Raw genomic sequence first — 27,240 nt, forward strand, 5'->3', positions numbered from 1 at the left:
GAGTTTTGAGATCAAGCCCCATGTAGGGCTCTGCACTCAACAGGGAATCTGCTGGAGATTTTCTCTTTCTCTCTCCCTTGGCCCCTGGCCCCCTCAAATAAGTAAATAAATCTTTAAAAAAGAAAAGAAAGAATTACTTCAGTGGAAATGGGGATTTTTCTAGGTTTTTAATTAGGAATATAATGCAAATCTATTTTACAGTTTTTAACTATAACAGGTGGAAAAGAAGAGAGTGGACTGGATGAGTGAGAAGCTCTGGGCAAGAAACCTGTAATAAGATACTCTTAAAACAAAACAAAACAAAACAACAACAACAACAAAAACAAAACATGATTTGAGAAACAAGGAAAGGGTGATTAATTCAAAAATCATTGCAGATAAGCACCCAATTAGCACTTGTCCTGACTGGATACTGTGGATAAACTAAGTTTTCAATCTTCAGACACTTGAATGGACACTAGAGTTTCTAACTGAGATGGAGAATGACTGTATGCATCTCATCCTGGATGAGTAAAGAATTGCATTACCTCTTGGTATCCCATTCTTCTGAAAGCTTAGTGTTTTGATTTTGAATTATGTAAAGATTAGTATCCTTGAAGTGGAGGTATAAGAAGCATTCAGAGGACCAAATAGATTTAATTCTGTGAAGTCAGAGGGAAAATTTTTAAAAAGAATCAGTACACTCACTTGTGTTTCCTTTATTTGATAGTTAATATTAGGCCTTATCTCGTTAAAAGAAAGTAATAAAGGAATCATTGGTGAATTGATGGATTCCACCTATTCTTATTTGACTAGAAAGATGGTAAATTAATACGAAGAAGGAATAAAAAAATGGAAAATATCTAAGTAATATTGACAAAAGAAACTATTGTATCTGATAAAGAACAATTTATCTTAGAATTAAAGTGAATGTTACAGCAGCAACAACTGAACCTCAAGAGCTTTTTCAACAGTGATAACTTGTCAATATGTGTGCAGGGGGTTGGGGGGACAAAAACGTAACAACTAAATTATACAGCTGTGAAGTCAGTGACAACATCTCTCAGTTAATGATTTGTTTAGAGTGTGTAAAAAAAAATTGTAAGACATGTAACAATTTATAACCCAACCAAATCATTTAACTGAAAAGCCTTTGTACTTGAGACAGAGAAATGTTTATCTATACTTTGTCTTCGTGTTTAGAGACAGTCAATACATTTTCCAAATGATCAGTCATTGTTATGACATTATTTTTTTCTGTAATATTTTTTAGATTTGAAGTAATGAGTAGTCTTTTATTGAAGTGCAGTTGACATACAATGTTGCACTAGTTTCAGGAGTACAATGTAGCAATTGCACAAGTATATACATTATGCTATTCTCACCACAACTGCAGCAACCATCTGTCACCATACAACCCTATTACAACACTGTTGACTGTATTCCCTATGCTGTGCCTTGTGTCCCTGTGACTTAATTATCCCATAACTGGAAACCTGTATCTGACACTCCCCATCACTTATTTTGCCCACTCCCCACCATATAGTAGGATTCTCATGATATGCTCATGAAATAACTTCATACAATTCATATCCTTTATTAAAATGTATTAGCATAAAGTACAATAGTTATTAAGTAACTTAAATTATGTAGATTCCAATGTTCTTTTCATAATTAAAAAAAGCCAGTGAAGGAAAATACTTAGACTTATATGCAAACTTTTAACTTAGTGGGTTTTTTTTTTAATTTTATGATTTAATTTATTTATTTGTCAGAGAGAAAGAAAGAGCACACAAGCAGGAAGCGGGGGGGGGGGGTGGGCAGGCAAAGGGAGAAGCAGGCTCCCCACTGAGCCCCATGCTGGACTTGATCCTGGGCCTGGGACCATGACCTGAGCCTAAGGCAGACACTTAACTGATTGAGCCACCTAGGCATCCCTTAACGTAGTTTTTTAATAGTTTGCTTCAATAATGTAAGCTCATTTGAATATAATATTCTACCATATAATTCAACTTTCCTTTACAGATAGATTTTAAATGATTAAATATCTAGAGGAAGTATGTTTTTTTTTCCATTTTATTTATTTTTTCAGCATAACAGTATTCATTGTTTTTGCACAACACCCAGTGCTTAGAGGAAGTATGTTTATAGAAATACCAACTTAGAAAATTATTTAACTATAATGAGTTCAAATTGTCTTAAGCATTTTTACTTCAATATCTGAAATGTGGAATGAACAAAAGACCCGATTTTATAAATTCTTCTAAAATCATCTTCAAGCATTGATAATTTAGCCTTCTTCTTAATCTCTAGGAAGGCAGAGGCCATTAAAATGACGGCCCAAGAAAATGGCTTCCAGGGATGTTTGCTAAATGAAAATGATGATTGGAGGAAAAAGATGACAATTTACCAAGAATCTTGTGACTCGTTATTAGGAAAAAAATCACTCATGCTGAAACAGGCAACCAGGTAGGGTTTTCAGAAGTAATATGGTTGGGTAATTACTTCTTGCAAAAAAGGGTCTGTTTTACCGATCCACTAAATGCTCAAGCCACACATATTCACATCAGTAGTTAATGTGATATGCTTTCCATTATAAAAATCTTCCCCCAATTTAAGACTCTTCTCAGAGGAGTTCATAATTTCATTTGGGCAGGGATCTGCCATACAAAGTCAAAATTCTTTATTAAAATGATAAAAAATTAATAAACATGGTATAATCAGCAAATATTACTAATAATAGATCCAGTTAGTTACTGCCAAGGACCCTTTCAATTAGGTTTTTTGGTTCTCAAAACCAGTCATTATTTTATGAATTTAGCTGGGTTAGAAAGCTATCTCCGGAGATTCAAGTGGATCTGCATATGCAATTTATTCTATTTACATTATTTTATATAGTCTGTATAAAATACTTACAGCACTGGGGAAATAGATTTAAATAAATATTAATTTTTTTTACTATATCCCCTCCCACAAAAAAAAAAAAAAAAGAAAGTAAGTAAGTAAAATAAAACTCTCTAGGAGAGTTCCATCCTTGGTTTCATGGTAATGGTAGAACCATAGGAAACTGAAGCAATTTTAAAACTCAGCTAGACAAATTTAAATGAATGCCCATTTACTTTCTTTAAACTTTAATGAAGCTATATTTCAACACAATTAAATCACCTCTGACCTAGAAAACAAAATAATTATACAAAGTAGTTATTGGCTTACACACCAAATATATACTGTCTAGGGTAATATAAAATAAATATATGTATTTACCAGATAGCATTTCAACTTAAGTGAATAACTGCTTTAACTCTAAAACTCTGAATGTACTTTGCTAGAAATTATGCAAAATATGAATAATATGATTTTTTTTTCCAAATAGGTTTAGATTAGGGTCTGGTCCAAACATTTTAAAAGATGACATGGATTTGATGAAACAATTAGCTTTTACAGTTGGCACATAAATAGGAAATTACTAATGGGGCAAAGAAAGTTTGGAAATGAAAGATATATCCACTGCTATTTTACAAGGAAATATCTAAGTAAATGTTGTATGTATAAAAACCACTGTTTGGGTTGTCTGGGTGGCTCAGTTGGTTAAGCATCTGCTTTTGGCTCAGGTCATGATCACAAAGTCCTAGGATCAAGTCTTGCATTGGGCACCTTGCTCAGTGGGAGGCCTGGTTCTCCCTCTGTCTCTGTCCCTCCCCTGGCTCATTCTCTCTCTCTCTCTCTCATATAGATAAATTTAAAAAACCAAGCTAAAACGAACAAAAACAACAAAAAACTACATGTTCTAAAGAAAAATAATGTGGAGAGGTCCTCCTAAAATAAAGATGGCTGATTATTGGTAGAGGAAAGACATGTATGGAGAGAAAGGTGAAAAGGCTCTGTACTTCAGTTACTACCTTTGTATACCATAGAGCCTGCCCACTTATGAAAATTATACATCTGGGGTTTAAAAGTTATTCTACTATAATTTACCACTACAACCAAGGAGTCTTGGAGCAAGAAAAATCTTAAGTGACAAAAATTTTATCTCAAATTTATACAGGAATTTACAGTTTGCAAAGTACTTTCACAAATATTAACTTATTTTAGTCTTCACTGAGTATGGGAAGGGCAAATATGCAAAGGGATATTACTTGGCTTGAGCTGCAAATCTTGAAAGTTAATATGAACATCATAATTACTTAACTAATGCAGACTACTTTCCTCGCCTGGTTTGCAGATCATCCCTTAAAAAGATCCAAACATTTTGTGAGAAGAAAAAGAGGTTACACCATTCACTTAAATACACAACGAAAGCTGGCCTTCAAACAGAGAATCTGATTGCTACCTTCCTCAATGTATATTATTTAAGAACAGTAGGATAAAATGAAATTGCTAGAAATCTCTCTTTTTAGAAACATTGCAGGAAATACTCCCAAGACAGAGAGAATATAAAACTATTTTTGCTTTTTTTTTTTTTAAATTAAAAAATTTCATTGATACATAGTACATGTCAATTGTCAGTGGGTGAGAGAAACACAAGGTCAAGGTAGTATCTGGAGCGCTACATTTGGCTGTGCCACAATAATGGATGCAGGTTGATTTTGCGCTTCTTTTTCTTCTTTTTTTTTCTTATTGGTAGTAAAGGCCTTTAGGCTATCCCTTCAAGAGTTATACCACTTCTTTCATATATTACAATGATGCCTATGAATGAACTAACTCTAGAATAGTTACTATGTATGGCAGCATAGGGAGCAGGGATATAATTGATAATGCAGAAGGAATTACTTAGGCATCATTAAATTTAACAACATGAAAGCAGATTTAGAAATAGGAAATGATTAAATGTGCATGGTGTCCAATACCCAGGATAAACACAAACTTCTTATTTTGTACTGAGTGTACCCTTGTTCTCTGACCAATTTTATTTCCTTGGCTCATCCTATCATCCTACACCTAAGAAGTACTACTGGAGAGTCAAATTAGTGAAGTATCTAGCAACCATTTATTTAGAAAGTCAATTGTTTATTCTTATATTCTTATATATGTCCAGAAAAGAGACAGAAATACTATCTACATTTCCCTTCAATAAAAGAAGGGCATTTATCTTCAAAATGCAAGAAGAGCATTTATGAGCCAATATATGGAAAAGCCAAAAATCTCTGTTTTATACTAAACCCATATTTTTATAAGGTTCCAAACTTTTCCCTTGCTTTTTCTGGAAATCCCTAAAAGACTTCTCACATGTAATACAAAACCCGATCACTTCAGGCTTTGTGCCCTTCCTTTCTTATTCCAGCTTCCATCAAAGAAACAGTTCTCTGAAGATCGTGTACATTGTGGGGAAATTTTACAAGAATCAGAATTATGTAACTGAAAGCATGTGAAGCAAATACCAATGTACAAAATTTGCAATGAAGTACGACTAAAAGGAAAAAATCCCACCGATGGTGTGATACTAGGGATCAATTTATTTTTGTTCAGTCTTGTAATTTCAGACCCTGAGGTATTTTTTTTTTTTATTCTCTACTTATACCACAAATACTTCTGGATAAATGACCTCTCATGAAGACCCCACTGGGGTCTTCCTATTCGTAACTTTGTACACGTGCTTCTAGTGTTCTACCTGGTCACAGAAAATATTCCAATCATAGCTTCTAAAGTGTTAGAAGAAAGCTTAATCTAGAGAATAAAACTGTTCTTTCTTGGGTTAAGTAAGAATTGATGCTTGATCTCTCCTAGATAAAAATAAGAGTTTATAGGAGAAGAATAAATGAAACAAGATGGGATTGGGAGGGAGACAAACCATAAATGACTCTTAATCTCACAAAACAAACTGGGGGTTGCTGGGGGGAGGTGGGATTGGGAGAGGGGGAGCGGGCTATGGACATTGGGGAGGGGAGGCGAACCATAAGAGACTATGGACTCTGAAAAACAACCTGAGGGTTTTGAAGGGTCAGGGGTGGGAGGTTGGGGGAACAGGTGGTGGGTAATGGGGAGGGCACGTTTTGCATGGAGCACTGGGTGTTGTGCAAAAAGAATGAATACTGTTACGCTGAAAAAATAAATAAAATGGAAGCTTTCTGTTGAAAAAAAAATAAGAGTTTATGAGGCATGTCTCTTGCTAGGTTTCACTGTTTGTCACTCACTATGCTAATCAACTTGCACACATTATGTTTTTAAAAATGCACAATTCCCTGCAGGATGAGAATATTCTTATCATTTTAACAAAAGATTAAATTGAAGATTAGAGTTCTTAAACAGCTTGCCCTATAGGAAGCAACTATCCAGCAACAGAGCTACATTCTGAATTCATGCGATCCAAAGTCCCTTTCTTGTTCCAACATCCTATGTCCCTGGAAATGATCGCTCACAACCAAGTGTGTCTGGCTGATGGAGTGAAGGGGCTAAAATTCAGGCTCTGTTCCTCTTGAAACTGCTTCTGCAGTGACATAGAAGTCAGTCTGTTCAATAAAGGGGACTTTTTCCCTAGTTCACACACAAATACTGTACAAGCTGGTGGATTTCCTGGTAAGATGTCACTTCCACTAATCTCAAAAGTATCCCTGCTTTCCTATTCCATCTACTGTGAGTACAGAAAGTGAAACTACAATTTACCCCTGGTACTCAACCATATTTGCCATGATATATTGCTATCTGAGAGTATTATCAACTCAGGGCTTCATAAAGATAAGGACTGATGCAATCTCTAGAATTGAGAGCTACCTGTACTTTATGAAATATTTAGCTCAGGAATAATGAATATAGAATAAGCTGCAAATAAATGTATCCATTCCTTCCTAAAGCTATACATTCCTTAAAAACTTAACGGTGCCAAATATCTCAAAGCCTTGTGTTCTTTTAAAGGACCATTGGTTGGGGCGTGTGCACAGAAGGGGCACAGATGGATGAATTGACCCAGTGGCTCTCAGGCTGAGACAGCTGAATGTTCAATGGCGTACTTATAGACCACATTAACTTCTTGGCAAGTGCTGTTGCTGCACATGTGGGTGGTCCATTGCTGAATATGAATGTGCTGAATATCATTTAGGCAGGGAGCAAAAGGTGTTCAAGAGAGTTGGAGAGGAGCCCAGAAGGTACGCTGTTTATCTTCTAGGAACATTTATTTTCTCCAAAGCATATAACTTAAATTAATAAAGTGGATTTATATGTGAATAAAGGAAACTAGTTATTGAAACTGAATCACCATGCCTCTCTAAGAATAATGAAAAGATCTGTGAATATGACTCCTAGCACACACACACACACACACACACACACACACAAAGATTATAACACAAATAACTGTTCTTACCATATTGTAAGAGGCACTGCTCTGGATCTGACCACAAAGCGGGTATCTCCCTACGGTCAGATCTTGAAGCTTCTAACAACTGCCATATTGGAGTTCTTTTAAAATAGACAAAGTTCATAAGAATGATGAAAGAAGGGGGTTTCTTAAGTTTTCTTACTTAAGTAATGTAAAACTGTAAGACTTTGGTTTTATCCTCAGGTCTAAAAGCTGAAAAGAATTTATAAAAAGAAAACCTCTACTGACTTTTTCAATTTAAGGCTCTGTTACAAAATCTCTCTTGAGAAAAGACGATGGATCAGGTTGTGAGCCATCATCTGTGGAATCTCTCTCCTGACCACTTTAAGTCTGGTTTTTGGCATGCCTTTGGAACAAGTTTTGCACTGTTCTCATCCATTAATCATCCCTTCAGGGTGATAAACAGAGGCCAGGTGCTTAAACAGACACTTGGAAGTTTGGGAGTTGGCTTTGATTCCACTGAACTAAAAAGCCCTTTGATTCTTCCAAAGATTGGTTTTATTACCACCCAATAGCTCCTGAAAAATCCAACTGTACTAAGAACTAAAGAGATCCTTTTTAAAGGGCCTATTATTTTCTCAGGGATAGAAATACTAAACAAATAACATTCATATACATATGTGTCATTTCTATATTTGGGTTTCTTTGTTTTATTCTTTTCTAGTTGTTAGTGAAATTATGAGAACTGTTATCTCTCAGGGGAAGCTATCTGTAATTTCAGACTGTTTCTTATCCTCTGCAAACTTGATCTAATGCCTGCCTGAAATGATATCAGGAAGCTGTGAGTAGTAGTTTTGGAATCCGACAGGCTAACATTGTTAGGTTATCTCTGTCGTCCCTTCATTCTACCCAACAGTCACAGTTTTGCTTATAAAATGGTAACCCTCCAAAAATCGAAAAATCTGATTTATACCACTCTCACTTAGCTTTTATGTATGACCTTTGTTACCAACATATTAGTGTAACAGCCACTATCTCTTAAAGTGAGGGACATAATTGAGAAAAGATGATAGTGGTTATCATGGGGAGGGGAAATCTGTGAGGATAACTAGTTTAGTGTCTCCGTCTAAAGAAGAGTAATTTAGAGGTGGGGGGAAAAGGAACAAAGGGTTTTTGAAATGCAATCAGGTTTTTTTTTAATGAGCTTAAATATATTGACATGATATGGATTAGGAAAATTGTATCCATGAAAACATTAAACAGAACAAGCACCTTAATATTATAAAATATATCCTATTCTCAACCCTACCTTAGTTGGTAAATACCACTTACATATTTGGTAACACTTAACTGAGGTATAAGTTACATAAAATAAAATGTATACATTTTACGTAGAGATTTTGATGAGTTTGGAAAAATATGTTATTACTAGGTAATCACCATCCCAGTCAAGATATAGGAAATTTCCATCACTGCAGAAAGTTACCTCTTGCCCCTCTGTAATCCATCATTTCTACTCTGTCTCAGCCAAACAAGAATCTAGTTTCTCTTACTAAAGGTAATTTTGCCTATTTAGGAAATTTGTATAAATGGAATCATAAATAATGTACCTTTTGTGTCAGGTTCTGACAGAAACATACTGAGTGAGTTTTCGAAATCCATCCATCCCTATATCGTGTTTACCAGTAATTTTTAACTATTTTTCCATTTTTATGACTAAGTATAATTCTATTCCATGAGTAGATCGCAAGTTGTCTATCCATTCACTTGTAGATGGATATTTGGATTGTTTCTAGTTAGAGGCAATTACAAGTAAAGCTGCTACTAAAATTTGTGCGTAGGGGTGCCTAGGTGGCTCAGTTGGTTAATTGTCTGCCTCTGGTTCAGGTTGTGGTCCCAGGGTCCTGGGATCAAGGCCCAAATCAGGCTCTTTGCTCAATGGGGAGTGTGCTTCTCCTTCTCCCTCTCCCTCTTCCCCTGGTCATGCTCTTCCTCTCTTTCTTAGATAGATAAATAGATAGATAGATAGATAGATAGATAGATAGATAGATAGATAGATAGAATCTTTAAATTTTCCTTTTTTAAAATTAAGTTTGTGCATAATTTTTATATAGACATTCCTTCATTTCTGTTGGGTAGTCATCTAGGAATTGAATTGCCAGATTATTTGGTAAATGCATGTTTAAATTTGAGAGGCAGATGAACTATTTTCAAAAAAGTCATCTCATTTGACATTCCCAGAAGCAGTGTGTGATAATTTCAGTTACTCTACAACCTCAACAACACTTGGTATTGTTAGTCTTTTTACCTTTAGCCATTATAATGTGTGCGTAGTGTTATCTCATTGTGGTTTAAATTTCATTTCCCTGGTAACTAATGATAGCAACCAGTTTTTATACAGTTATTGGTCAACTATACACTCCTTTGTGCAGTGTCCATTCAAGTTTTCTTTTTGTTAATTTTTAACTGGACTATTTGTTTTATTATTGAGTTTTAAGAATTACTTATATACTCTGAATACAAATCTTTTGTCACATAATTTCTTCTAGCCTGTGTCTTGCCTTTTTATTTCCTAATGATGTCTTTTGAAGAGTAGAAAGTTTTAATGACTTCTGATGTATTATTCTTTAATGACTGGTGCTTTTATTTGTTTATTTTCTAAGAAATCTTTGCCAATCCCAAATTTGCATAGATTTTCTTCTATGTTTTCTTCTAGAATTCTACAGTTTTAGTTTCCTATGTTCACATCTATAGTCTATCTTAAAGTAATCTTGTGGACAATGTAAGGTATTGTTTATGACTTATTTTTTCCAATATGGATATCCAGTTCCAGCACAATTTATCCAGAAAACTATCAGTTCTGCAATGGATTATGTCAGTGATTTTGAAAAGCTCAGTTGACCTTACTTGTATCATATATGCAACCACTGAAGCCTATTTCTCCATTCTCTATCTTGTCTGATTAATCCTTCCTTGTGTTTATACAAAACCCGCACTATCTTGATAACTGTGATTTTACAGTAAGCCTTGAAATCACGTAGTGTGAGACCTCTAACTTTCCCCAAAAGAGATCTAACTATTGTTGGACCTCGGTTTTCCAAATAAAAACTAGAGTAAGATTTTCAATTTCAACAACAAAAAAAAGACAAAAAAGAAAATGCTGGGAATTTTGTTGGGACTGCATTGAATCTATAGATCAATTTGGAGAGAATAAGCATCAAAATAATATTGATTCTTTCATTCCATGAATGTGGTGTACTCCATTTCCTTAGGTCTTGTTTCAGTCCGCTGGGAATTTTTTTTTTTTTATTTTTCAAGGTCTATCTTGTGCATATTTTATTAAACATTCATATTTTGATGTCATCAGAAATGGTGTTTTCCACATTTCCATTTCAAATTTTTATAGTAATTATACAAAAATGATTGATTTTACACAGTAGTGTTATACAGAAATATGACTGATTTTTCATCCTATGCTATCACTAAATTATCTTACTAATTCATGTAGGATTATCTACAAAAATAGCCATGTGATTTGAGAATAAATTTATTTTTACTTCTTCTTTTCTGGTTTTTATGCATTTTATTTACTTTCTTGTGTTAATGCAGTGGTAGAGACCTGCAATATAATATTTGTGGAGGATAAGAGTATTTTTTTTAAAGACTTTATTTATTTGAGAGAAAGAGAGAGAGAGTAAGCACAAGGGGTTGGATAGGGGCAGAGGGAGAGGGAGAAGCAGACTTTGCTCTGAGCAGGGAGCCCAACATGGGGCTCAATCCCAGGATCCTGGGATCAAGACCCAAGCTGAAGGCAGATGCTTTACCAACTGAGCCACCCAGGTGCCTCAAGAGTGAGTATTTTTGTCCGACTCCTAATCTTAGAAGGAAAATGTTTAGTCAGCATATTATATAGCTTAGTACTCATTCCCTGTGCACATGAAATAATGTATAGTTTACAACTTTGGGTATAATGATCTATAAATGTCAATTAGTTTAATTTTCTTGATAATATAGCTCAGATCTTCTAAAACATCAGTGATTTTTCTGGGTACATATTCTATCACTTATTCATAAATAGATGTTAAAATCTTCAGCTGTAATTATGGAACATTCAATTTCTCCTGGCACTTTTGTATTTATTAATTTTGCAGCTCTATTATTAGACACAAACACATATTTAGAACTGTTACATCTTTCTGCAAATTCCTCTTTTATGCTTTTTAAATGTCCGTCTTTAACTCACAACTTTTCTATGTCTTTAAGTCTACTTTGTCTGATAATAATACAATCATGTCAGCTTTCTTGTCTGCTGTTTGCATGTTGCATGTTGTGTTCTGCCATTCTTTTCCTTTCCGCTTCTTTGTATCTTTGTATGTAACCTGTGCTTCTTGTGGATAGCAGGATGCATCTTATAAAGAACTTTTTTTTTTAATCCCGTCCTGTGATTTCTGATAACTAACTGGAGTGTTAAATTCATTTACATTTAATGTAATTATAGGTATCATTGGGTTAAAATTTACAATCCTCAGGTTGTTTTTCAGAGTACATAGTCTCTTATGGTTCGCCTCCCCTCCCCAATGTCCATAGCCCGCTCCCCCTCTCCCAATCCCCCTCAGAATAGGACAGCAGTCAGAGGGAAGATGATGGCACAGTGTGGGGAACGGACTGCTTGGCCTCAGTAACAGTGAAAAATATAAAGAAATTTATAGCGTGTGGGAGACCTGCTTAGAATTACCAACAAATGTTTCATATACTTCTTCTAGCCCGGAAACATTTCTTTAAATTTTTAAAAAATTTTTAATTTATTTTTTATTTTTTTATAAACATATAATGTATTTTTATACCCAGGGGTACAGGTCTGTGAATCGCCAGGTTTACACATTTCACAGCAAAAAAAAAAAAAAAAAAAAAAAAAAAAAATTTACAATCCTACTCTTTATTTTCTTTGTCCTTTCGATGTTCTGTTGTTCACATATTGCTCTTTTCCTATAATATTTTGAGTAAAATCAAGTACATTTTAACTTCTTTGATGTATCACTTTTAAAAAAACATTTTAGAAGTTTCTGTATGACTAAACCTGTGCAACTTTAACTTACTGACTGAGTTTAAAGACAATATTACATCACTTATATATCACATTTCACGTTTTATAATTCTCTGAGGTCCCTATTCACTTCTTACTTCATAAATGTTATCAATTTATAACTATATAATTCAAATTATTCCCATCATTTATGCTATTGTTGTGATATTTTAGTTCTAAATATATTATAAACCTGAACTTAATAATGTGATTGCTTTTGCTTCAAATCAAGGATTGACAGACTTTTCCTTAAAGGGCTAGAGTGTAAATACGTTTAGGCTTATGAGCTATAGGATTGTTGTTACCACCGCTCACTCACCTCTCCTACTGTAGCATGAAAGTAGCCATAGACAGTATGAACAAGTGCGAAAGGGTATATTCCAATTAATCTTTATTTACAAAAAAACAGTTGGCTGGTCTCCAAGCTATAGTTTGCTAACCATTGTTTGTATGGCTGTTTATTATGGAAATTAAAAGAAAAAAAAAAAGAAACACAGTCTTTTATCTTTAACTACTTATTTCCTGGATTTGATCCTTCTCATTTCATTTTTTCCCAGCTTTACTGAGATATAATTGGTATACAAAAAACTGCACATGATTAATATATGCAGTTTGATAATTTTGGACATAGTATACCTTGTGTTACCATCACCACAACCCAGGTAATAAACACCCATCACTTTTAAAAGTTTCTTTGTGTGAGCATGTTTGCGTGAGTGTGTGTATATGTGTTTGAGTCTATGTGTTAAGAGCCCAGAAATGAACTCACTCATATGTGTCAACTGATCTTTGTCAAGAATACATTATAAGAAGATAGTTTCTTCAATAAATGGTGTTGAGAAAACTGGATATCCATATCCCGAAGAATGAAAATTGAACCCTTGTCTATCACCATACATAATGAACTCAAAATGGATTAAAGATTTAAATGTAAGGCTGAAACCATAAAATTCCTAGAGGAAACATAGGAGGAAAGACTCTATTTCTTTTTATAGATTCTGATATCCACTAATAACTTTTCCCTTTATTAGGAAGAATATCCTTTGGCATATTTTGTGGTACAGTTTTGCTGACTACTAATTCTCTAGCTTTCATTGTTCAGAAAAATATAGTTGATGCTAATTTTTAAAGTATGTTTTCACTGGATATAAAATTATAAACTGACAGTATTTTAAAGAATTTTGAAGATTTAGAGACGTTTTTCCATTGTCTTCCAGCCCACACTGTTTTTAATGATGGGGTAACTGTCACGCATATCATCAGAATATCATTTTTTGTTTTGTCTGCTTTGAAAATTTTCTCTGTCTGGTTTTCTGCAGTTCGATTAGCGTGTACCTAGGTGTGGTTTTCTCTTTATTTTTCTTGCTTTCTGTACAATGATATGCTTGGATCTGTGGGTTTGAAGAATTTTTTTTTTTGTCCTGTTCTCATTCTCTTCTTTTAGAACTTCAGTCATATCCATTTTGGACCATTTTATATCATCCCCCAAGTTCTTAATCTCTTTTCTTTAGTCTTCATTTCTTTTTCTATCAGATTGTATCAGCTCTTTCAAGTTGTCTTCAATTTCACTGATCCCTCTGACTTTTCCCGTATGCTGTTAAGCCCATCCAGGTAATTTTTTCATTTCAATTATTGTACAGTTTTAGTTGCAGAATTTGCATTTAGTTCTTTATTAGAGGGTTTTTCCTCCTCTGCTGAAACTTCTTATTCATCCTCTCATAAATACAGCATTTATCTTTAAATCTTAGAACATATTTTCCTTGAATACTTTGAAATTATTAGTAATAGCTAGTTTTTGCTATTTAGGCTATCTCAGAGCTCCTTTTTAATAGACCACTGTTATTCTTAACTCAGAGTAACATTTCCTATTTTCTTTACATGTCAATAATTTTTATTGTTTATTGAGCATTACAGTAATAAATTATAATTGTTATTACTACACTATTAGTGATAAATATAACATTACATATTATATGACTTTAAATATTACATATAACTGGACTATGTTCTCTTCCTCTGAAGAGCGTTGTGTTTATTCTACCAGGTAATTCAGTTACCCGCCAACCACCTGATACTTTTGCATGCTAGCTTTTTACATTTTATTGGGGTGAGATCAGTGGAGAACCTAGCGTGTTTCCCAAGTTAGAATCTTCTAATGTGGTGGGATTCGACTTCTAAATTCTGCCTGCCCAGGAATCTTATCAGTGCTTGGTGTTCAGTTTTGTCAGGGAGTATCTAGATGAGGCCCTTCTCTAGCATGACCCTTATTTCCTAAGGCTTAATCCTTCTGATACCTCACCAGGATCTCTAGAATTTTAAGGAGGTGTATATTATTTTGCTGAAATCCTAGCTTTCTCTGGCACTGCTTGAATTCTACTACCACTTTTCTACTCTGAACCCAAATAGAAAATGCTAAGCCTCATATGGTTTCACCTCGCCTCTGTAGCCCAATCCTCAGGTAAAGACTATAGTAAACAGTAAAAAGGCTGATCCTACTCATTTTTACCAGGTCACTTTCAAGAGTTTAGCAAAGCTAAATCACAATGCTCAATGACTTAAAAGATGTGTTATATATATATATATATATATATATATATATATATATATATGGCATTATCAATCTTCTATAAAACAGAATAAAATGTCACCTTTGCAACAACATGGATGGACCTAGAGGGGATAGAGCTAAATGAAATAAGTCAGAGAAAGACAAATACCATATGATTTCCCTCATACATAGAATTTAAGAAACAAAACAAACAAAAAGGGATAAACAGAAAAACAGACTCTTAAATATACAGAACAAACTGGCAGTTGCCAGAGAAGAGGTGGGCAGGGGGATGAGTGAAATATGTTAAGAATGCAATAATTGTGATGAGCAATGAGAAATTAATAGAATTGTTGAATCATTAACTGTACACCTGCAACTAATATAACACTATATACTAATTATCCTTCATCTTACAAAAGTAGGAATTTTTAAAGACATGGGTTGTATAGTGTGTGTATTTTAAAGACATGGTTACTATATGGCTAAGTATATGATACTGCTTAAATTAGAAATGAAAGAAAATTAGTATAAAGAAAAGAACTGATAAATATTCTTTTTTTTTTAAGATTTTATTTTTTTATTTATTTGACAGAGAGAGATCACAAGTAGGCAGAGAGCAGGCAGAGAGAGAGGAGGAAGCAGGCTCCCTACAGAGCAGAGAGCCTGACGTGGGGCTCGATCCCAGGACCCTGAGATCATGACCTGAGCCGAAGGCAGTGGCTTAATCCACTGAGCCACCCAGGTGCCCCAAACTGACAAATATTCTAAAACATATAAACAGAGTCAAAAAGTGGCCCCAAACTTTAAAGTCTAATTTAAATAATGTGTTTAATTTAACCTGGATGAAAATTCACGTATGAACTTTAAACTTTAAAAATTTTTCTTCTTCTATGGTTTCATTCAGTTCTTCTATCCTTCCTTCCTTCCTTCCTTCCTTCCTTCCTTCCACAAGTGTTCATTAGTAGTATACACTGTTCTAGGAACTCCTCCAGGTGCTGGGGGGAGGACTTCTATTTATACTTTTGCTTTTCTTCTCCCATTTCTTAAAATTTCACTTTATATTTGTATTCTCTATTGCTGCTTTTTGGGAAGGTTTCTAAACCAGATATTCTAGCTAACCTACTTATTCTTTGACTGTGTCTATTCTGGATATTTAGGCTAGTCATTTACTTATTTATTTTAGCAATTACATTTCTTATATCCATTATCACCAAGTAGTTTTTCTTCACTGCTAGTTTTCTTCCTTCTACTTCTTATATCATCCCTGCTTTCTCTGAAGATGTTGTTTTGTGGTATTTAGCATTGTTTCTTATACTTATTTGTGGCATTTAGCATTGTTTCTTATTACTCTCATCATTGCAAAATGGATTATTTTCTTTCTTTCATAATAATTTTGTTTTTGATTGTGCATATTTTTTTTCCATGGAAGTCCCCTGACTACCTTGTCTGATATTGCCTATAAGGGTGAAATAGCCTAGTTGCTTGTTCGTGCGCCTCCTGGGAGAGGGGAAGTGTGCTTTAGGACAGAGAGATTCTGCTTTTGGCATCAGTCCCATAATTCTCTATCTTTCCATCCTGATCCCCCTCAGGGAATTTCTCTCCCCAGTATACCCAGTTTCCAATACCTCAATTCCAGATACTGTCTCTGGGGAGTCCTCTGTTGCAAAGGTCTGGGGAGGGAAGGAGGGGAAAGAAAAGAAGAAATGCAGGAGTCAGCCATCTTGGCTGACTTCACCATTCTACACTGTCTACTCCTGGCAGGCTCTAGTTCTCTTTCTCAATTTGCCCTATAGTGTTTCAAGTGAGAGTCTGCTTTTTTGCCCTATGATAATGTCAGGTAATAATCCATAAAATAATATACAACGGAAGAAAAAAATAAACACCTCCCTCCCCCCTAAAATACAAAATCTTCTCTCAGATTAGCTCCAAAATGTTACTGGCTTCTACTCCAGCTTGATTGTCTCATCACTCATCTGTCTCTTGACCAGAGCTCAGGTGTGTATTGATTACTGACAATATTTCTGCAATCAATCATCCTTCCTCCCCCACTTTTTTGGGTGGTATTTTCATTGTTATGTTACCAAGATAGAAAGCAGTAAGAGTTTGCTTACCTATGACTAAAGCCGAAAATCAATCTATGTTAACCTTGTTATGATCATACTATTTTGCTTTTAAAACACTGCTGAACTGATTAACTTAATTGGTATTCCCAAAATTATGTTTTATGGGAAGCAGGTCTTCCATTCTACAGATAAAGGAGCCATGGCCACAGAGAGTTTAATGGCCTACACACAGTTGAACTGTTAGACATTGTTAACATCTGTCAGGCAATGAAGAACTATTTTTATATAGTTACCAAGAAGGAAAGACAGCCACACTCACAATATATTATCCAGAAAGCTTCATGCAGACCATGAGACTGTTTTCTTTGCTCCTTGCTATAATCTAATACAGTGATTTCTGACATGGTATGGCATTTATGATTATGGCAGGCTGTCTGCATGGACTGCCTGTATGAACCCCATAACAAAATACCATAACGTAGATGGCTTAAACAACCAGCCATTTATTTTCTCAGAGTTCTGATGGATGGTAGTCCAAGATTAAGGCACCAGCATAGCCAGTTTCTGGTGACTGCTCTCTTCCTAACTTACAGATGGCCATCTTTTCAGTGTGTTTGCATATGGCATGAGACAGCAAGGGAGCAAGTTCTCTGGTATCTCTTCTTATGGGGTTACTATAATACCATTATGAGGACTCTACCCTCATGACCTCATCTAAACCTACTGATTTCCCAAAGTCCTCATCTCCAAATATTCATCTCCAAATACTATCACACTGGGGCAGTGTGTGTGTGTGTGTGTGTGTGTGTGTGTGTGTGTATGGGGGAGGGGGAGCTGCAACATATGAATTTTTGAGGGAAACAATTCAGTCTATAGCTCATCATCCCTAGTTTGAGTCTTATATCCCGCTTCTAATTGCATGTAGATGTTTACCTGTTTCTTTTTTGGTTCCAAGATGTGATCACCTTACTCTCTCTAGGTCTGTCTCTCAGCTATGCTTCCCTTCTTTTACCCAGGGACAGTTTTTCTGACTTTGATGTTTAACTCTTTCAAATCTACTTTAATTTTACTAAATTCAGTTAATTTCCATTCTTATCAAATTCTTTACACCCTAAAGGAAAAAAAACAAGACAAAACAAACAAATTTAGCTTGAACTTTCTCTCTCTGGTCTACTAGACCAGATAGTGTGTTATAGTGAATAATGATATGTGTCATTCATAAATTAGTGCATCAGATGAGAAGCACAACTTTCTTAGTTTGTCTATTTTGAACTATCTGTGATAAATGAAATGTAAGTGCATGAAATCTATCTTAAATTACTCTTTTACATTGCCATGTTATATTTTTGGGCCCAACAATAGGCTTTTTATGACTACACTGCTTTGAATCTTTCATTGGAGGAATTACATGATTTTATAATGAAGAAAATGAGTAACAAGAGAATTTAAGGAAGCATCAAACTTCTACATCAAATACAATAAAAATTTTAATTGAAGTTTTTCCTTAAATATAATGTGAAATATAGACTACTCATGAAGTGTTTATTAGAGGAAAAAAATAAAATTTGTCTAAAATATTGTATAAATTAGATCCTAGACAAATTTTGGTACTATTTTTGCTTACTGATGGCGCTGACTTCCTTAATTAGTATTCACATTTCTACTTCTACTTTTTCAGATTCATCATGGACTCACCTACATTTTATCTAGCTTAATTAATAAAAAATTCCCTTAGCACCACTTATAAAAGATTCACTGAGGTATGTCAAAAAGAGCTTGAATTTACAATTAGAAGACATACATTTTATTTTTGGCTTCCTGAGCCTTTGTCAGCCAAATCTGTCAAAGGAGGGTGATACCACCACTTTTACGCAATTTGCAGGATTGTTTGAGATGAAAAAGATATAAGTGGAATCAATTTACACACTGTAGAATGCTACACATTAAGAGTTGTTAGACTATATGATGCATTTTCTGCTCTATAAAAAATAGCTAAATCTCATAATCTGGCTGAAACATTGGGATCTACTAGTTTATCTATTATGATAAATAAAACTTTAATAAATTTAATAAAATTCTGCCCTGAAAAATAATTAATTTTATATGCAAATTTTTTGCCTTTTAGAGTTATTACAGGAATTTTTTTAAAGATTTATTAATTTATTTAAGAGATAAATATATATAGAGAGAGACAAAGAGTGAGCACACATGGGCACAGGGGGAGGAGTGATGGGGGAAGGAGGAGAGAAATTTTAAGCAGACTAGCACCAAGGAGCCAGAGGTGGGGTTCGGTCTCATGACCCTGGGATCATGACCTGAGCCAAAACCAAGTCTGACACTTAACTGACTGAGCCACCCAGGTGCCCCAACTTATCATTGGAAATTGTACTAGATATATTTCCAATTTCATTTGCTCTTACTTCTGATAGCTATTAATGATTTATCCATAATCTTATGTTGCTCATTTTTAGATATTCATAAGAAATTAAATATCTGGCTGAATAAAACAAACGTATGCATTGCCAGAGAATAAAATCCAAATTTCATTTGGATGGTATATAATTCAATCTGACATTAGGAAACAAGAATAAAATATTTTGATATTTTGATTTGGAGTCAAATCTGATTTGGTTATTATTTCCTTCTCTTCATTCTCTAAAACTAAGCAAAGCTAGAGTCATCCAACAGAATTTTCTCCTGTCTCAGGCAACATTATAGCTCCCAGTCGACCTGAATTTCTTTGTGTTCACTGAGTGATAACATGTACTCCCTTTCATAAAACTGTCTCATCTTTGCCTTATTTGTTCTCTAGAATCAAATTTTAGTTCTGTGTCTGATCTGCTGTTGCTGAACATGGATAAAATCGTAGTAGTAATATGTAAATCTGAATATTGCAATATAGCAAAAGGAAAATTATGCATAACCCTAGTACAAATATTTCCAAACTAGAGGTGAAAATAACAATCACAGGCAAATTTTTGCTTGGTAAAACCCTATTTGCCATGTTTATTGAAAGATATTGAATTGAAGGATTTCTTTAAATATTGCTATAGATAAATCAGTTAGTTACCTTTACATGTAGCTCTTAAAAAAAAAATACTCCTTGTGGCAGAAAATGCTGGTATTTGTGGCAGAGAGACTCTAAACTGACTTCTTGTGATTCCTACCTCTGGTTTTCATGTCTTTGTGTGTAATTCTTTCCTAATGAAAGTGGGAAGAAACTGATGGGATGTCACTTCGGTAATTATGCTACAATATAAAAGATTCCATCTTGGTTGACCTGAGCTAGAGATTCTTCTTGCTGGCCTGATGAAGTAGACATCCATGATGGGAAGCCCACATGACTGAGAACTACAGGTGGTCTCTAGGACATGCAGGTATCTTCTAGGACATGAAAGTGGCCTCAGCCAACAATGAGTAAAACACTTGGGTCCTCTATCATACAACCATAAGGAAATTAATTCTTTCAATAACCTTAATAAGTTTGGACATGATTCAACTTCCTGTCTGAAGGTGAGCCTCCAGATAAGAACATTCACCCAACACTTTGATCACAGCCTTGTGAGACCCAGAACAGAGGACCTAGCTAAGCCATGCCCGGACTCCTGGCACAGAAATTGTGAGAATATAAATGTGTTCTGTTTCAAGATGCTCAGTTTGTAGTAATGGGTAGGTCAGCAGTAAGTAACACAGTGCTCTCAATTCCATTGCTCATCAATAGAATATCTTATGAAGTCTCTGATTACACATATTATTCTTGTCTTTCAAATTATTCTAAGACCCCAATAGCCATGGTTCCTAAAAGTTGCCTATCAGTAATGGTGTTAAAGGTTACAGTGATGAAACCTAGATTTTCCTTGATAATCTCCATTTAATTTCATTACAATATTTTCAAATAAGGCAATTTAAAATATGTACGGGCAAGTGTGATATAATCTTAGAATAAAATCTGTACCCCATAGCCTTTATTGCAGATACACCAATAGGACTGAGTTGTCTCCAACAAAATGCAAGCAGAAAGGATGTCTAAAAAGTACTACTTTTTAAAGAAGTTTCCTTAAAAAGAGGTAATTCACTGAAATATAGAGATAAAGCTGGGACTTCAGTAGCCATAAGGGCTATAAGTTGTGCCATCTATTGATGATGACTGAGCAGTAAGATGGAAAAAACCTGAATCCCTGAAGACTTTGTGGAAGAGACATTATGTTAGTTTCCGAAATAAAACTTCACGGTTTAACCTGAGCATAATAGTTTTCTATCTTGCTTAAATCATGGTTACTTGGAGTTTCACTGATACTTTCAGATACTTGAACAGTAATAACATACATAATTAATTTGTGAATTATAACATACTATACTATTACAATCTACACATCTCTAGTTGGCTGAGGGGCAAGGTCCAAAATGATCCTGGTAAAGGCATACACAAGGGTCACCATAATCTAGTAGAATACACAAAGGGCTAGTATTTGAGAATAAAGTCGTATGTGAACAAAAGCAGAGAGTTTTGAAAATATGTAATGATTTGGTGGCAGGCATCATGATCTAATTTGACTAGAGTTTGGAGTAATTGGTAGGATTGAAGGAGAGATGATTCTATATATTCTATTTGGGATATTAATGAGTGGTTTGAAAACTCATGACGATGAATTTATATGGCACCTATAGGCCATGAAGATCAACATTTTCCATTAAGAGTAAGACACACTTTCCAGGAAAATAAAGTCCCGCAGTATGGAAGAAAGTATGGACACTATGGACTGAAACGAAAAGAGGAGGAATATTCAGATATCAGATAAAAGGTTAGATAATATCCCAGATAAGAGAATATAAGGCATTACAAGTACAGTAAGGGTAAAAATAAAATGATAGCTTCAAAATACCAAACAGATATAAAACTGATAAGACTTAGAAACTTATATGATAGTGAAAGATTTCTGGGAGAGAGTATTTATTGCTTTATTTCTAGTATCCTCCCTAGTACCAGGCAATAGTTGTTACACAGTAAATAATTGTTAAATATTTTCCAGATTGCAAAACTTTCATCAGTAAGGAGATAATACATACAAGTTGTTTTACGTTCAATTATATTTTGTAGTTATGCAATAAAAATTCTTTTTTTTTTAAAGATTTTATTTATTTATCTGACAGAGAGAGGTCACAAGTAGGCAGAGAGGCAGGCAGAGAGAGAGGAGGAAGCAGGCTCCCTGCAGAGCAGAGAGCCCGATGCGGGGCTCGATCCCAGGACCCTGAGATCATGACCTGAGCCGAAGGCAGCGGCTTAATCCACTGAGCCACCCAGGTGCCCCCTGCAATAAAAATTCTTATAGAGTATATATACACTGTTACCTGTTAAAGTAGACAACATTCCTTTAGTAAGTTTCATTTAAAAGAATCTAAAATTGTCTCCATTGATCAAATTCTTAAATGGTTTATAAGTCTAAATTTTATATAACTGTGTATATATACTTCCTGGAATTTATAAATACTCTCCATAGAAAAATGTGATAAATGGTGTTTGGGTTCCTACCATTGTTCACAAAGCTTACTTAAACCATAAAACAAACAAACAAAATTATGCTTATCTTTACCATAACAATATTAGTAAATAAATGAAAATATACCATATTTTGTGGTATTATGGTTAATATTTTCTAACACAGACAGTGCGCTACAAGCTAGGCTATTCACTTCCCAAAATATCTTTGCTTACATTCTTTATCCTTTATACAAAAATATTCTCACACCCTGACTTCTCAGTAAACACAACCTCACTCACCTATCTCCATACTCCCACACACATCACACACACAATGCTATAACTGGGAAAAGAGGTGTGAATTTTTTAGCTTTCCTGGGAGCTAAAGTAAATATAAATGTGAGGGCTGCTGCTGTACATTTTGATGCAGAGTGAGATCAAGTTCACTTTTGGGTAACTGTATAACATTCATGACTAGTGGAAAAGTGGTCTTGAAGTTGGTAAAATATTTATAATAATAAAAAATAAAATTTTCTTAATTTGGCTGTCAGGAAGTAAACATAATTGTCTTCAAAGATCTGTTTTGTGGATAAAGAATATATGTCTTCTTGAATATATCCTATTACTTAGTTCCCTTCAGTATAGCTTTAAAGGGTTTTGAATTGCAGAAAATTCATAGGATTACTAACTGTGATATATTTTTAATAGAAAAAATGTGTTTTTTAAGTTTCTTCCAGACCTCTGATTCTATGGAATCATTGATTTCTTTATACAATGAAACCCTTGAACAACAGAGATTTGAACTTCATGGGTCTACTTACACATGGAGGTTTCTGTTTTTTTTTTTTTTTTTCGTTTTACAGCACAGTACTATAAATGTATTTTCTCTTACGATTCTCTTAATAACATTTTCTTTTCTCTAGCTTACCTTATAAAAATATGGTTTATAAAACATCTCTAGCTTACTTTATTGTAGAAATAAGGTATATAATACATATAACATGCAAAATATGTGTTAAGACTATGTCATCAGTAAGCCTCCTGGTCAACAGTAGGCTATTAGTGAAGTTTTGAGGGAGTTAAAAGATATATGAAAATTTTTTACTATCTGGGGGGTTGATGCTCCAAACTACTGTATTGTTCAAGGGTCAAATGTATATTTTCCAGGATTATACAATACTTGGAACACAATTATTTTCTCTTTTCTTCAAAACTATATTAGATTATATGTGGAAATATTGAAATGATGAGGCTGACATGAAGACAGAAAAATACACACTAGAAACAAATCAATTCATGGGGCTATTTCCTCTCCCTTTGTGGGGCAACCCTTAACAGGTTTATTCCTTTCTGGAGCTATCAAAATCTACTTACTACACCCCATGGATCTTGAATGGAAATTAGCTTGTCTTCTAGTTCAGAAAATAGGATTTGGGTCACATAACAGAGAACAAATGAAGATCTTACAGAGGCAGCATGACCTAAACTAGACTAAAGTTAGTATTTTTGTTTCGGGTGTTAATGGAAAAAAAAAAAAAAGAAAAAGAAAAGGTCTACTGTTTCTACCAATAAGTAGAAAACAACTACCTTTGCAAGATTCTTATTGTTTGGGGACAATAATAGGTAAACAGTGAAAGTACATGATGCCATTTAAATTACTCCACAGAGGGGCACCTCAGTGGCTCAGTGGGTTAAAGCCTCTTCCTTCAGCTCAGGTCATGATCCCAGGGTCCCGGGATCGAGCCCTGCATTGGGCTTTCTGCTCAGCTGGGAGCCTGCTTCCTCCTCTCTCTTTGCCTTCCTCTCTGCCTACTTGTGATCTCTCTCTCTCTCTGTCAAATAAATAATAAAGTATTTAAAAAATTAAATTAAATCTTTTAAAAAAATTACCCCACAGAATAATAAATTACATTCTCTTTCCCTTGTAAATATTTCTAGGGATAAAAATTAGCAGTGAGATCCCTGTAACTAGTATGGTCCTAGGGACTTCCGGTTTTGTTTGACTAGTTCACTTTAAGAATCAAAGTAGAAATCTTTAAGTCCAACTGAATGCTGAAAAAAGGGATTGCAAAATCAAGAGGTGGTAAGATCCAGCAAAGGGGACATCTTCATATTGGTTCGTCCGTTACATTTTATCTACCTACTATCACATTTCAAGAAGCCAAAATATCTCAAGGTGATTCATGTTTAGAAAATTTTCTTACAAGTAAGAACTTGTGAATAAAAATATATATTACTAATGAACAAGTTTTAATTAAACCTGAAACACTTTAATAGTAATATTTATACCTGCTTTTCAGATAATATACAATGTCCAGTTTCTTCTTTTACTGGCATGAACTAGTAAAAGAACTATTAAACTATTAAAGAACTATCCAACTATTAAAATTAACTTTACCAGAACAAAATAATCCTGAAAAGGAATAAAAGGACTATATCTTTTTAATGTATGTCTAAATCCCAGCTCAAAAATCACACAAATTTACTTTAGTATATAGATTATAAAATAATTTATATAATTACCTATGATTTAATACAGACTTAATATTTCCTTTAATATACACTCAGATAATGACATCAAATGTATTGATGGATACTTCTTTCTAATTTATTATATGCCAGATACAACTTTATTGCTTTTCCTTTGAATATTTGTTAACCAAAGGTAAGCCAAGGACAAAATTGAGTTCCACCAAACATACAGAGGTAGTAAATAAATAATAAGAAGAAAAATACCCTTTCTACTGTTAAGAAAACCAAAGCAGGTATTGGTTAACAAGCACTTTTAGACTTGCAGAAGAAAATATGTATTAATATTTGCAATTTGATATAAAAAAGCTGGTTAAGATTTGTCACTTTATTAAACACTCAAAATAACCAACCTCTTCAACCAAATCTTGAATTCCCATAAACTTCTAATTTCACAGGCACATAAACTGCAACTACTAAAATAAATTTGCCTCTGAAAGAAATGAATAGCTCTAACTATAGCAGACAAGTTACTCATAGTATGTTCCATGGATTTACAAAACACATTGACTTAGCCTAAGATCCCTTCATCAAAAATATATACAAGGTGAAATATTTAGAATCTTACCTGTAACAAGAAAGCTGCATCTCCCAGCTCCAGCTTCATTTATGATGCTACAATTATAAACCCCATAGTTCTCATTGGAAAGACTCCTCACTGGGTATTCTGTGTACTCTTGAGAGTCAAACTGACCCGTCCGTAATAATTTATTGCCTAAGCGCCACTCGTAGGTCAGCACCCGTATTGGATAGGCTCTCAGAACCCGGCAGCTCATAGTAATACTTCGATCTTGTCCTTGCCGGATCTCCAGGAACGCTGGCTCCACAGCAGGAGGATCTGTAGAAGACATGTTAAAACAGATGAAACACGTGGTTTGCAATAAGCCAGGAGCTATTATTATTGTGAGAAGCTATTTTTAAGAGCACATCTAGCAACAGGGAAGGAGTCAGAGGTGGGTGGAGAACAAACCAGGAACTTCAGTTTGGGACAGGAAATGGGAAATATCATTTACGGACTGTGGGCAGTGAATGAGATTCATTGCTTTGAAAAAGCATTTGCAGGTGAAAGTAGCAGAGTTCATTTATCCTTTCTAGCTACTTCCCAGAACAAAATATCATGACTATGTTTGGTTTATATTGTCAGCAACCAGTTGATGTTCTTGCTGTAAAACACAGAATCTTCAAACTAGCATAAGACTTTGAAACAGATAAAGCCATGGGTTCAAGTTGGTGAATTCTAATTATTCCTACTTTGGCTTCTGAGTATCCGTTATTTAACAGAATAGGCAGCACAAATATGTTATTTATTTTCTAAATTATTTTGTCTGAACTGCTTTGACTAAAAGTTATAATACTCATGTGTCTTAAGCAAACTCTGCAAATTATACCACAGGTGGACATAGTTTCTAACTCACTGCAATGATTCACTTACATGTTTTAATTGTGATTGCTTTCCGTATAATAAAAACTTGCTACATCAGGTACCTAACTTTTTTGTATTTGACAGAAAGATTTCTATAAAGTGTTACATACTTCTCTCATTATGTAGAATATGCAAAATATAATCCCTTTCTTAATGACTCCCAGTAGTTAAATAACAATTACTTCCTTGACACTAATGTTGGGGTTCATTTAATGAAATAAGCTAGGAAACTACTCAGGATTGCATTGCACAGCACAATTGCATCCTTGACTAGATGTGTATAACATCCTCTTGAGTTGTGCAGTATAGACTAGACGTGTATGACATCCTCTTGAGTTGTGCAGTATAAAAACCATACAACTCTATTTGGCATCCCTTCCATCAAGATGCTAAAAGGTTTTAGGACAGCCACACCAAATGTGCCCTCCAATATTTTTTATTGGATGTTATCCCATCTACTTTCTATATTATTGCTGTCCTTTCTCGCTGCCAATCTGTTGCCTGCCCCTTCTTGCTTCTTTCAATAAACATGTTTAAACTATCTTACTAAATTTCATTTTACTCACAAATTCAATTTTGAACTCTTCCTTTGTAAGTGTTAAGAATTTTTTTTAAATAAATGAGAAAAAAAATTCCTGTCTGCATGTAATTTATGAGGCATGTAATATGCCTAATACAATAGGCAGATATTTAAATTGCTGATTTACAAAACTGAAAGACAAAAAACAATTCTCAGGTAGAAAGTAAAGAAGTGAATAACACTATGAGGACTGACCATGCAAGGCATCTCACGGAATGTGATACTTGAGCTTTACCTTCCAGCATATATAGGAAATGGTCAGGTGGGTAAGCAATAAGAGAGAGCATCTCAGGTAAAGAGA

The 27,240-nt window shown here is 34.4% G+C and overlaps 1 protein-coding gene across 2 annotated transcripts in view; it reads right to left on the bottom strand.

The window, feature by feature from the left end:
* MDGA2 (MAM domain containing glycosylphosphatidylinositol anchor 2) overlaps positions 1-27,240 on the bottom strand; it is an 878,646-nt gene that overhangs the window by 103,898 nt on the left and 747,508 nt on the right. For both annotated transcript variants that reach the window (XR_006818839.1, XM_046010033.1), the window contains exon 9: positions 25,505-25,774. Coding sequence is in view for 1 of the 2 variants with exons in the window: in XM_046010033.1 (XP_045865989.1) it covers positions 25,505-25,774 (270 nt within the window). In the remaining variant the exon portion in view is untranslated. The remainder of the gene's footprint in view (positions 1-25,504; positions 25,775-27,240) is intronic.

Source organism: Meles meles, chromosome 6 (genome assembly GCF_922984935.1).
Source record: "Meles meles chromosome 6, mMelMel3.1 paternal haplotype, whole genome shotgun sequence".
NCBI lineage: Eukaryota > Metazoa > Chordata > Mammalia > Carnivora > Mustelidae > Meles > Meles meles.